This window comes from Ixodes scapularis, unplaced genomic scaffold (assembly GCF_016920785.2).
Source record: "Ixodes scapularis isolate PalLabHiFi unplaced genomic scaffold, ASM1692078v2 PGA_scaffold0__279_contigs__length_252992795, whole genome shotgun sequence".
In the NCBI taxonomy this organism is placed as follows: Eukaryota; Metazoa; Arthropoda; class Arachnida; order Ixodida; family Ixodidae; genus Ixodes; species Ixodes scapularis.
This window is the reverse complement of record NW_024609835.1, coordinates 183557880-183571721: the sequence shown is the minus strand read 5'-3', so window position 1 is coordinate 183571721 and position 13842 is coordinate 183557880. Positions and strand designations below refer to the sequence as shown.

The following is a 13842-nucleotide window of genomic DNA, read 5'->3' as shown; positions in this document are numbered from 1 at the left end:
AAAGGAGCAGCACCTATACCGCAACCGGAAGGGCTACGACTCGCTGAATGTGCAGGCCATCTGCAACGCCCGCAATGAAATCACACAGCTCACAGTGAAGTGGCCAGGAAGCACGCACGAAAGCTTCATGTGGAGAAACTGTGACCTGGCTGACAAGTTCGAGGCGGGCGACATGCCCGACGGGTGGTTGCTTGGTATGCTTTGGTCCCAATTTATAGAATTATTTAATATTTAGCAGCCTGAATGACAATGCCTTATCACACTTAGAATCAGAAATGTATGTAATGCATTACTAGTAATGAGTTACTTTTACCGAGTTGCTTTCTAAGAAAAGGAACGAGTAATGCACTTAGTTACTTTTAAGGCCGAGTAACGAGTAAGTGTATATTGTTACTTTTGAGGAGCGAAGTGTACAACACTGTTTAAACAGCCTTGTTTTGATTTTAACCTGAGTATGCGTCTATTGCGAGAAAGCCAAATGAGCAACCCCAAAAAACGACTAAACGGTATGACAGCATAGCAACGTTTATCGCTGTACATGTCAGTCGAACTCTACAGCTGGGAATGTCCTTCACCGAGCGAACACAATAAGGTTAGTTGGTTGAACCTTCCAGAATCATGTACATAGCATCTTTTGGGGTAGACCAATCTCACCAACTACTCTGTGCACATGTGTCGCCACCATGACCGCAGTTCACGAAGGGCAGGCAGCAGTGCGCGGGACGGTCATACTGTTTTACGTTCTGCACTCACAGGCTGGCCAAATCGGTTTTCACGCCTGCAAAAGGACTGCAGCTCACAGAATAATCGCAGCACAATGAGCACATCACAACCAAACTGGCTGGTAAAATGAGTCTATTGGATCTCGTCGAAAGTGATCATGATGCAGTTCACAAGCTGTTTTCGTGCGAACCTCATTATAATAAGTTATGAAAGCATAGAAACTGAGAGAAAGTGGGAATCAAACCTGCGAACCTTTACCAGTGCGAACATTGGTCGAGTGCTTTGTTAAGTGTTGCTCACACATAGCTCGTTCGCAGCTGACATAGCCGTCAGAAAAAAAAAACAAATTCGGTGGGAGTTGCACCAATGCAGCTACGATAGGCAAATGTGAGGTAGTTAAGTTTAGGTGTAACATTGTGTTGATTGCATTACACACTGGAATAAAATCTCACACCGTTTGCAATATGTTAGGGGACGCAGGTTACCCCCTCCAGCCGTGGCTCATGGCTCCCTTCCGTAAGCCGCGGAAGCAAGAGGAAGAGAACTACAACGAGTGCCTCACGAAGACCAGACAGGTCATCGAGAGGACTTACGGAATCCTCAAGTCCCGCTTCAGATGCCTGGACAGGTCCGGAGGGGTCCTCCAGTACACCCCTATCGTGTGCGGCCGCACAAGTGTGGCCTGTGCAGTCCTGCACAATTACTGCATCCGCCACCACGTTTCCCTCGCTGACCCACCCGGTAAGGCTTTGTGCGTTGGAGCACTAGGAATGCCACATTAACGAGTTTAGCGACAGCATTGTTTGGTGTGACCCCGGGCTCTTCATTCTCCTTTGCTCGTCACAAGGGGGTAAAGGGGAAACTAATTCTGGTCGCCTGCAAACTCAACAGTAATCTCTTTTACAGCTCCCTGCTTACTCTAAATTTTATTTTGTAGGTATCAATTCGCACGCTATTATATAAGCTCTGTCACCGCTTGCAAATACAGGCGTTACATTTATTGGAGGAAAGTCACACAAACAGTCCGCTTGATCAAAGGCGCAGCCAAATTTGGCATTCATGAAGCTGTACCTAGAGTCACTATATGGTTTCAAATAGTAGCGAAACCCCAAAGCTCATTTCAGAACCGCGTTGTGGCGCAGCAGTGACATTAACAGATGTGTCAATATGTCGCTGCCCTGCGTGGTCGAAGCGAAGTGCGGACCATGTAGTGCCCGCTCTCACTCGATACGTTCACCGTGCTCTTCCGGCCTGCGGTGGCAATGGTTTGTTTTTATTGAGCTTCCTAGCTTCATTCGAAGCGTTTGCATGACTTGCGCAGCGCTGGTTCACTTCGGGACTCATTGAAGCCGAGGCGGACGTTCTAACTTTTAAGCCGTCTCATTCGCTGCACCAGCTCGCCCGGCGCACTCAAACGAGCCAGCAGGGTTTGGCAGGCTAGATCAGGCTACTTCAAAAATAAGGCAGTAGAGAAAATCAATACACCTTACGCCTGCTCTTAACTCATCATAAGCGTCACTCACCTGCTGGCTGTAGACCAACTCATGTTTGCAAACAAAATGGAGCGCCCCTAGTGGACGCCACCGGCGCCGCGCATGTGCGATAGAGTGTGGGCAAGAGGCTCGCCGTCGTCCATAAGCAAAGTATTGAAATACGATGTTGTCGCCGTCGGTGTCATTCCCCGTGCTTTTCTTCGCGTTGGAAGTTCTTATTCTACGTCTTCCTGGAAATGTCCGACTACTTTAGCGGCCTCAGCGAAATTAATGATGCTCGTTACACCACAAAACTGCCTGAATAATGTGACATGCGGCGACTCATTCCACGTGGACACCACAGAATGGATGCTGAAGCCTTATTCGCACGATGACATCGCTCGGGCTGCAATATGGTGAACCGTAGCTGAGATGGTCGACGTCGATACTAAAAATTCCAAGCAGAATCGGACCAATTGAATCAGGCATAACAAGTCGGTGATGGAAGGCACGTAGGCATAACAATCAGGCATAACAAGTCGGTGATGGATGGAAGGCACATTTCGGGGGGGGGGGCCCATAGGGCCCAGGCCCCCCCCCCCCCCCCCCCCGAAATCTTTCTTTTTGCTGGGTGATGGCCACGGGTGACAATGATCAACATCTCCTTGTATCTACTATTTAAACCGAGTCTACTTACACCAACCAAACTTCAAAGTTAAAGGCCTTTTGACTTAGTTACTTCTGATCGGAATTGCCGGGTCAACGTTCCGTCTACGGGACGCTGTCGTTTGAACAAGCATACGAGAACAGGCAGAAACGTTTGACAGAGCAGACGACAGTTCGAACGATCAGGCGGCTGTTTGAACGTGATGAAGCACTGAACGTAGTCCGCAGGTGGTCCGTACAACTCGGTGGTTTTCCCTCCTTCCTCTTGAAACAAAACAAATAAATCTGATGACCCCAAGTATCCGCTAAATCAACCCAAGGTGCTTCCCGCACAAGTAATCGTGGTCCGATGGCGTCTGGTTTTCCTCTTTCACGGCACCTATTCACATTCTCGGACGAAGCAAGCAGGGAGAAAGCACATAAAAAGTGACCTTAACTTCCCCCGACTCCTCTGGTACAGCCCTAGCCACAGTGTTTTGACGAAAATGCGGGTTTTTGTATTGTTTCTTCCAAAAGAGCATAGGAATGCATGTCCCACATGGTGATTTCTGCCCACAGCTACAGACCGGAAGTGCGCCCAATGCGCCACCACCGAGCCGTGACGTAACAGAGTTGACTTTGTGTATAAGGCTCCTCGTGTACATGTTGCAGAAGTGATTTGATCTAGTGTCTAGGGTCTATTATCACGAAGGGCCTTGCACGAGTGGTTGTCCACTCTGCTTCCAAAGTGGGTGTTAATGTCGCTCATATGTTATTTCTTGGTATACACATGAGACCCACAATTCCCTTTTCATACTGTTATTTTCGTTTATGAACTTTCAATGAGCCTCTATCTGGATTTGTGACAATGCAATTCATAATTGAGTGCTTACAGCACCTTAATTCAGCTATTGCAGCGTTATAAGTTTAAATTGTGCTTGCAAGCCTTCCAGGTGTTCATTTTCTGTTCTGCTAAATGTGGCGTCCTGAAAAGTTCCAGAATTTGAGGACGAGGAAGAGGAACAAGACGACAGGCCAACCACTGCCCGAGACACGGCCACCGGCACCGCCGTCAGGAATGAGCTAGTGAACAGCGTTTTCAAGTGAAACTTCAGGAAAACGAGTCTTCAGTGCATTAAAGAAACAGTGTATTTTTATTGAACCTAAGTGAGGTTTTATTGATACCTGGGGACAATTTTGCCATTTTCAAACCGAACATTCAGCTTGTATGCTTTGAGTACTACCATCTGCTCCTGCAGGCCCACAATCCTGTCGAGGCGTTCAACAATAGCTTCCTGTGTCTGGATTGTCTCGTGGCTTGGGGCGTCCTTGCTACCTGCACATCAGAGAAAAATAATTTCTTCGTGATTGAAAACCTAAAATCCTTGCACCATTTTCACGGTACCGTTGTGATACTCGTATTGAAAATTAATGTCCAGGTGTAGCTGTAGGAAGCATGCATGAATGAGCAAAACAAGTAGTTAATGAGATAATTGGGGGATCAGTGGCCGAGTGTTAGTACATTGCAGCTCAGAGGCTGTAGGTTACATGGCAGATTGCCTTGGCATGGAATTCACTGTGGATCTTTCTTCTCGTACATGTTTTTTGCTGCATATTCAATCTAGTGTGGTTTTTGTATTCAGTGTTAAATTTGTATTGCTGCATGCTGCAATCCAAATCTAGCAGGACTATACTCACGTTTGTCGTTAGACCTGCAGCTACCTGAAGTGCACGGCAGGGCCCCGCTTTCCTGGAGCCCACCTCCGCTTGCACCGTGGACATCTGAATAGAAATAACAATAGAGCTGAGTACTAGGAAAATCTGCTGTTGGGGTATGTGGTCGGCTGTCGAGCAAGCATGATTATTCAACAAAATCTTAAGTCGCGCACCTGCATCACCCTGCGGGCGTTCCGGAATATTATCAGCCTGGCTGGAAGGCAAAAAAGATTTAGTTCTTATTAGGTAATGAAACAAGTATATTCACCATGTGCAATGTTATGATTGATAAGGCAGCAAACCTTGTATGTCGTGGCCTCACTGAACTAGGCGTGCTTGGTTCTGCGGTAGTATCTTGAACACAGATTAAGAAACATGTTGCACTGACCCAGAAAACTGAATCTTCGGTAAAAATATAGTACACTTCTGTCCATTGATAAACCCTCAGACAAGGGAAGCGAAAAAAAAAACAGAACAAACGCAACAGCATTAGATGATGGTGCATTGTTGTGCTTGTCCTGTTTCTTCAATTTACTTGCATTGAGGTTTCTCAGTGTAACCGTTCACCAGCTTGCCTGTGCCTGAACTATTATTACTGTTATGCCCTGTTTATCCAAATAATTTAGTCCCTCGTCGAGACCATTTGGATATAGAGCTATTTGATTAGTCAAGCTAGACTGAAATCTTTAGGCCGTGCTCCCAAACCAGGGGTTTGGTTTACAGGATGCCAAGGTGCAACATGGCTAGTTAAATGAACCAGACCAGTATCTATTATGAACTCACCAAATGAAAGAACTAGGTCTACTGATCTGGGCCTAGCAGCGTCAGATGTTATGGGAGTGCCTGGAAATTTTAAATTTTAATTAGGAAACATAATACATATGAAACACTTTTTCTTTGTTTTAGTGTGGTAATTTGGGTTTTAATGGAAAGGTGACATAATTTATATTGGAAAGATAAAGTAAAACCCTCTCTGACTAAGCTAGGGTCCAGGAATGCAATTAGTATAATGACAGAGCATAATAATTATGAGATATCCATTATTGAAGGAATGCTAGTGCCTTGCCGAGCCTCCTGTAAACCTACCGGAAAGTGGCAGGCTGAAGGACTCGCCATTAGGTACCTCTGCAGGAACACCAATGTCGAACGCGCCTGGGATGCCAATCATGGCCTCCACATTCAGAAGTCCCACGACCCTTTCCTACATGTCGTTCAGGGGCTTGTCTCCTACGCCGCCTCCAGTCGCACACTGACTGCGCTTGAGGGCAGCACCTGTGGTTAGTATCAAATAACATTGCACGGATCTCGTCAGAAAAACGACTGATCAGCTGCTCCTGGATTTTTTTCGCGTAACAGACGGCCACTGTACTGTTAATAAGTTCGAACGTTGGTTAAAACCAGTGACATCTAACTGCGCATTATCTCGTGCACGACACTGGTATGAGCGAAATTCAAACGATTGCACATTTGATTACACGCTTGGGCTGAAGTCCTATGATGCTGACAGAAGACGATAACCTTCTGCGACATTTGAGAACATAGCACTCGTCGCCCTTCGGCAACTTCACATCTTCAAGACTGCCGCCAAAACTAATAAAAACTAACTTGGAGGAGTAAAATGTGCTTTCTCGTAGGCTCACCATTCGCGCCAAACGTTTCGCTTTAAGTAACGCATATCGCAACAACTTAGTTCGCGAACTGTGAAAATGGGTTATCTTACCTCGCTTCTTCTGGGAACTCTTGTAGTTAGTCCATCTTTTTTTTACATCGGCGATCTCTCTTTTCACCCCAGACACAGCAAACAAGTCATTCGTAATCCTCTGCCAAGCCGGCTGCTTGGCGGCCGATCCATGGGGCCCGTCTCCTTTCGCGTCGATCGCGATTCTATGCGCTTCATACCCATCAACTAAGGTGGATAATTCGACCTCTGAAAAGCTCCGCATTCGAGCCTTCTTGTCGGCGGGCGGTGTCGACGTTTCCCGGTGTCTATCGGTTCGACCGGCGAGAACGAATGCACGTGGCAGACAAACGCATGTGTGCGGACAAAGCGTCCCCTGCGGTTGACATGGCAACGCTTCCCTCTCGCAGCTCACGTTGGTCGCGAGACACCGGAAGTTTCTCTCTTTCCCTCACTTTTTTTGTCGTAGGATTTTCGTTCGTAAGTAGCCTTTCGAGAATACCGATTTCGGCATGTCGTAGGAACTTCTTGGGATACGAACTTCTTAGAAAGAATGTCTTAAGATAAGGCGTTCTTCGTGAATCCGGCCTCAGATGCTTTGGTAATATCAGGATCTCCGCTAGGCTCCGTCCTTGGACTCAATTATTCTTAATTTTAATTAATGACATTACTCGTAACATTCCTGTGAAATTACGCGTGTTTGCCGATGACGCTATATTGTACACTGAAGTCCATGATGTAAATGACCAAGTTCAACTTAATATTTGCCTTCGCAAAATTCAGGCTTGGTGCTCGACGTGAAAAATGCCATTAAACCCCATAAAAAGTGTCTACATGTACATTGCTCCCAAACGCAAACCTCTAACTTATCAAAGTGCATTGGAGAGTCATATCCTTTCAGAAGTCTCATCCTATAAGTACCTTCAAGTTCTAATTAGCAACGATTCACGTTGGAATGCTACTAAAAAATTATATGAATCCATATAAGAACTGATATGAAATATCCAAAACTCAAATGCGACATATAAAACTGATATGAATTATCCAAAAACCGATATGCGACATATGAAACTGATATGAAATACCCAAAAACTGATAGGCAACATATGCCAACTGATATGCAGCATACAAGTTCATAAGAGATTTAAATAAAGGGGTATATGACTTTCATATCAGAATTTTCAATGTGTCCAATAATATATCAGAAACACATTCATACTAATAATTTTTTTAGTATACGACGTGCCGCGTGGGCAAGCAAAACACGTGGCTTCAAACTGCAGTGGAGCGGCTTGATTTATTGACTTTCAAATAATTAAGGCATGATCTTTACTTTTTACTAAGAGATTCATCCCCTTAGCCGTCAAAATACTCTCAGATGTATGACATTGCTAATAATAAATCATTATTTTGGACAATATTTTTTTTATTTCTTAGGTGGTCACCGAGAAAATTCGAACCTTCAAAACGACCTGTATAAAAGGCAGAAACGCGGAGCTAAAAAGTAGTTACCGGGTGTGCTGTTGTAATCATATTTGTTGTGCCGTGTACGTGGATTGGTAAATGCATATGTTCAGTTGATGCTAGTGGTGCGCGTAATATATTCGCATGGTGGCGTGAGCAAATAATAATATTTTGTAGCACATAAATTGGGCGGTACCTAGCGCCCTTAGCCTAGCTGAAACTGATGTGAAACAATAAGTTCTGATATGAAAAAGTTGTCCAATAAATATATCAGAAATAAATATAAATATTTTTTTCAGTAGGGTTGTGCGTACGGCACTGTCGAAACTATGGTACTTGACTCGAAATTTCGAACAAGCTAGCGCGGATATTAAACTGACCGCTTATAAAACATTCGTTACACTCTCGAATATGCTGCGGTCTTATGGGATCTTTACACTGCACAGAATATTTCCTTACTTGAAAATGCATGTACAAAAAAGAGCACTCCGTTTTATTTTTAACAAATATGGTCGTCTTGACTCAGTCTCAGCCCTTTATCACCAGGCAGGCTTGCCTACATTGCAGCATAGACGTAAGGTGGACAGATTGAAGTTTATGTTCAGTCTAAGTTCCGGTCAAGTAAACCTGAATAAATCTTTGTACATAACACCACTTGGGGTCCCAAGATATCCTTACAGAAATCGAAATAGCAGAGCCTGTAGTAGGGTGGCCTTGCTGCATGCCCATCCGGGAGGAACAACACGAAGCCGGGGTTTCCATAACGAGAAACTACATTTATTAGAGTAACAGGAATGGGTTGTTAGTATAGGCGTAAAACATTGCCGGAGCGTTGGAACTGCACGCCTCCGTGACCACGGTCCGTCTTCCCTGGTTCTGTGGCAGTGTCCTCCTTTTATTGTCTCTTTCCTCATGCGCTGTTGTGAGTTTCGGACTGTGTCCTTTTCGGGCGGTCGGTAGCGGCTCCTGTGCGGGGTGGCAGACCCTCGCTCCCAGAAGCCTTCGGCGAGTTGAGCTGCACATTGGATGCTTTTGAGTACTCATTTTTTCCGCGAACACTCAATGAGTGGAACAAGTTACCCGAGGGAATTGTTCATTCTTGCAGCTTGCCGGAATTCGTTAATCGCTTAAACAACTATCTGCAATTTTCTCCTTCTCTCAGCGTGTATTATTTTTGTGAGCTGTGACTGTGATGTGTAGGGCGTATACTTTTGTTTCTTTCTTGTGTACTTTTTTGTTCTATTGGAGTGGTTGCCCTGTTGGAAAATATCGATGATGGAAAGATGATGGAAAAGGCTCATACAAGCGTAACCGTAATATGGGACATCCTATACAAGCGAAAAGGCAGCTCCAGTATAGTGGATTACGGCGGAACGATACAGGTAGGCGGAACCATACAAGCGTGTCGTATTATGGGACATCCTATACCGGCGTAGTGGATTATGGCGGAACCATGTAGGCGGACGGAACCACACATGGATAACGTAATATGGGACATCCTATACCAGCGAAAAGGCGATACCGGCATGTTGGAGCCATATGGCTCCAACATGGTGGTTTCGCCTTTTCACTGTTGTACACGGCAATTTAGTTTTAAGCTTTACATATATGTTTAGAAAGGCCGTGAAAGCTAAATTAATGCGATTTGTGCAGGAGAGTAATATGGCCAGGCGTACGTAGTATAGGGACCTAGTCGTAACGATCAGTCAGATAATTAAATACAATTTGTTAATTAACTTTTTAATTAGTGAAGATGAAACTATGGTTTCTATTGGAAACTTGCTGAGTCACTGAAAACCACAAAATCAACTCTTTTTAGAAGGATATAATGCAGGGGTAGCATTTTACGCGTTTTGTAAAAATGCTTTATTTGGACGAGTTTCTAGGTTTCAGTTTCTTATCAGAGCTCATCTTTGCGCCCACGGTCCTGTTCCCCAGGGGCCTAGACGCGCAACACACGTGCGCCTTGCTTCCCTCCATCCTACGAGGGCGGCGAGGGGGCGGCTTCGCGCTGCGGCCACCGGGCAGCAGGACCGTAGGTGCAAAGATGCGCTCTGGTAAGAAACCGAAGTCTGGAAACGCGTCCAAATTGACCATTCTTTTAGAACACCATAAAATGCTGCTCTTGTCTTATATCTTCACAAAGAAAATTGATTTAGTGTGTTTTGATGATGCTTAGAAGTTTCTAATTGGAACCATGGGTCTATTTTCACTGATTAAAAATTTTAGGAACATACTATACTTAGAGAGAGGCTGAAGCGGTTTTGTATTTGAGAAAACACTTTTAAATCTTCTTCATTTGACCTCCAGAATCTCAAATATCAAAATTATTTGCTAATTTAATTAATCGAGGCTGCATAGAGTCATTTTTAAAGCGCTTTGAAAGCACTTCCCTAGAGAGCGACGTCACAAGAGCAGCTTTCAAAATTTTTGTTCACGCAACTTCAGTGCCTATGAAAGCTATGCACGCACATGCTATTTTTTAAAGGGGCAGAAAAATGTGTCACGACTGGTGCCAATGCGGGAGAATATACCTAGAAAACTTGCGACTGGACGCGCGGCCCTTAAGCGACATACACTTGGCGGCTGAAAGGTCTTCTTACGATGTCACTATTGGTAGGATGTTTTTTTTTGTGTTTTCTCACGTTTAGTTATATCTTTGTGGAAAACGAACGGGATATTCAGATTCGCGGGATAAAACCACGCGAGAATGGACCTCCATCTAGTTTTCTGAAAGAAGTCTGGCACATCTCTGTAATAAGCCGACTGATCATTACAAATTAGCCTTTTATACTATGCCGCCCTGGCCATATAATTCACGTGTACAGACTGCGTAAATGTAGCTTTTACGGCTTTTTTTAAAAAAATCTGTAAAATATACAAAAAACACTCTGAATACAATATGATTGTATGGTTCCTTTCCCGCTTGCATTGTTCAAGAAAGACTTGTGGATATCCAGCGTTTCATTGGAATGCTGGATGTCAATAAGTCTCTACATCAGTGAGTGATTTCAAACAATTATGATGTTTGCACACCAGTAAGCTCTCATCCGAGGCTCACCAGGAGCACTAAGAGCAGAGGCAAAATGTCGTGACCTGGTAAATTTGGTTGCAGGTATTTATTTTTAGAAGAACTGCATGCAGCAAAGCTTAACTTTGCTCAAAAGAAGATAATTAAAAATTCAATACTGAACAATGGTGTCCCTTGAGCTGTCAGACCAAACTCCCACTCTTGTCACTCAGGAGTTCCTAACTTGTGCGTAGAGGATCAGCACAACCCAGATTTGTGCTGCAAGCGCACCTGCAATATAAAAGTTGAAAAAACATGAGATGAAATATGAGACGTTTACAATTCTCTGTAATGAGAAAATACAGTACAGCTCTCGAAGAGGAAGAGGGGAGGGTATGCCCCTCCTTCCTCTCCCCTCCTCCTCTTCTGCTCCCTCCCATTTAGGGGGAAATTTCCCCACTAAATTTAGCGGGTTAAGTTTCCCAATAAATTTAGCGCGGAAATTGATGTCACATGACCTCAACACAAATGCAGTTTTTCCGCTAAAAGTAGCGGGGAAAATGACGTCGCATGACCGTGTCACGTCATCCATAAAAACACTCAGTTTCTCAGCTAGACTTAGCGGAAATATTAACGTCACATGACCACAACATTAATTCAATTTCCTGCCAAGTTTAGTTCGGCGGTTACGCCGACAGCGACGCCGCGAAACGTGGAAACGGGTGCTAACAGCTGCGCTAAAAACTAAATGCATCAGGTGAAATAAAGTGAACATTAGATATACTGTAAGAAAAAGGAGAATCTAAGATACCGTTCTCAGATCCTTCCTTTTGTCCATTCTCAAATGTTTTGATATCAAGAAATGTTTATCTCTTTATTCATACCCAGAGAACCCCTCCCAGTTTCAGCATGAATGCAATAAATCAATGCAGACTAGACCTAGTAAACTATAATGCACATGAAAATGAATGTTTGCCAAATAGTCATGTATCAGTCAGTGGCTCAGATCTCAAAATACATTTGTATTGAGGAACATTCTTGAATAAAACTTCTGGGCTTTGAATTCAACAGTTTGTACTTCCATAAGGAACACTGTATGGCACTGATTTTTTTTGTTTTTTGTGACACATCAGAAACAGCACAACACTGTCATCCTTGCATACCTAACAAGAATTTGTATTTTTTTTTAGCATGGCATGTGCTATTCTAATGCCCATACAGCCTCCTTTAACAAAATTTCCTTTGTATAGCTTTTTATTGGTTCTTATTTAGCTCGCACGACAGATTCGGTACCTTGAATTCTCACTCGGCATCAACAGTTTTATATATTAATGTAATAGCGAAAGACAAGATGTATGGACTTGAGTATGGTTCAACAAGCACAGATGTTGAGAAAAGTACTGAGGAAAACTCAAATGTCAAAATAAAAATAAGCTGGAATGTGGATACAATTATGGACATGGTCATGAATACACTTAGCAGATTCAATATAAAGAATATGTGTTAGACGCACGCTCAAAGAAACCTGTTGCATCATTATTCATTCAAATTACTTTGCAGAACCCAGCGCTGCAGTCTCAGGTGGGAGTTCGCTGGATGAGTCTACTGAAAATGAGTGTAGACGGAAAAAGCAGTTTGATCTGCGATAATGAGCATCACATAAGTGACATGTCATTATTACTGTTACAGTGCCGAATGTTCCAAACTGTCAGTCGCATCATTCTGTGAATTCCCTCCGTACATTACAGGGTTTGGCTCTTTCGAATGCTTTGCGAGAAAAATGATGAACTGGAAATATCTAGAGTAGTTCTAGAAAAACTATTTCCAGAATCTTATCTCAGCATCGCAAAGAATATAAAAAGTTTCTAAAGACAAGGTTAGTGCAGGAGTTGAATAAACTAAATACTTTGTTTTTCGAAACCATCTTGCCGTAGTAAACGTATGAAGTTCCCCTAGGTAGAGCTAGTCATTACGGATAATTGTGCCCATTGCATACCATAAAAATTTAATTTGCGACCTACAATATTTACAAACTCAATTAACTCTGAATAAGTGGACCACTTGGCATTAAAGATTGGCCTCACCATGACTGTCTGCCAACATCTACATAATAATTTTCATGAACCTATGTATTTCAAGAAAATATTTGGTGCGAGCTGCTTAAAACACAATAGCACTTTTTAACAAGTGCTGATTGTTGGGCAAGTTCGTACGGTACGTTAGAAAACATAATTGCGCTTTAAAGACGGGGACATAGGAAGGACAGACACCACCGAGTGCTAACTTTCAACTGATTTAATTCAAGAACCTCAGCGTAAAAACACACTGCGTCACCGCACCACATCTCAACCAATCCGTGGCCCTGCCACGGACCGCAAGTACGCCAACTCCTTATCCGCCAAGTCAATTGACGCCACACTGACACAACACGTGCCAGAACTATTTATAGCATCAGCCTCCATAATCTCTCTAACAGTCATATCTTTGTGCCTAGCAAGAACAGTAGACAAAGCAAATAATGGTTTGCACTCGCAGTGATGATCTGTCGTGTCACTGTCATGACTGCGGGTGCAAACAATTATTTGCTTCGTCTACTGTTCTTGAGAGGCACAAAGATAGGACTGTTAGCGAGATTATGGAGGCTGACACTATAAATAGTTCCGGCACAAGTTGTGTCAGTATGGCGTCAATTGACTTGGCGGATAAGGAGTTGGCGTACTTGTGGTCCGTGGCAGAACGGATTGGTTGAGATGTGGTGCGGTGACAAAGTCCGTTTCTACGCTGAGGTTCTTGAATTAAATCAGTTGAATGTTAGCGCTCTGTTGTGTTTGTCCTTCCTATGTCCCCGTCTTCCAAGCGCAATCTTGTTTTCTACCACACTTTTTAACACTAATAGAAAGCCTGTAGTGGGCCACAACTTAAGCAGTTTTCCCTTCATTATGAAGAGCAATTACACATATGTGAACCAGGAATATAGGCCTGCACTGAATTTTTTTCTTAAGCTGAACGTGCTATGCTCTGTTTACTGTATAAATCTTTGCAGAGCTGACAATGTGCAAGTTCCTGTTTTTTTATATTTCACATGTCCCGACTGCTGGGTGTGGTAGGGACATAAGATTGATGACGCCAACGAA

The 13842-nt window shown here is 43.7% G+C and overlaps 1 protein-coding gene across 1 annotated transcript in view; it reads left to right on the top strand.

The window, feature by feature from the left end:
- Positions 1-1187: 1187 nt before the first annotated feature.
- The window catches only part of LOC120850563, a 95388-nt gene continuing 82733 nt past the window's right edge, over positions 1188-13842 (top strand). Inside the window, exon 1 of the mRNA XM_042293665.1 lies at positions 1188-1464. Within this exon, the coding sequence (XP_042149599.1) occupies positions 1188-1464 (277 nt within the window). The remainder of the gene's footprint in view (positions 1465-13842) is intronic.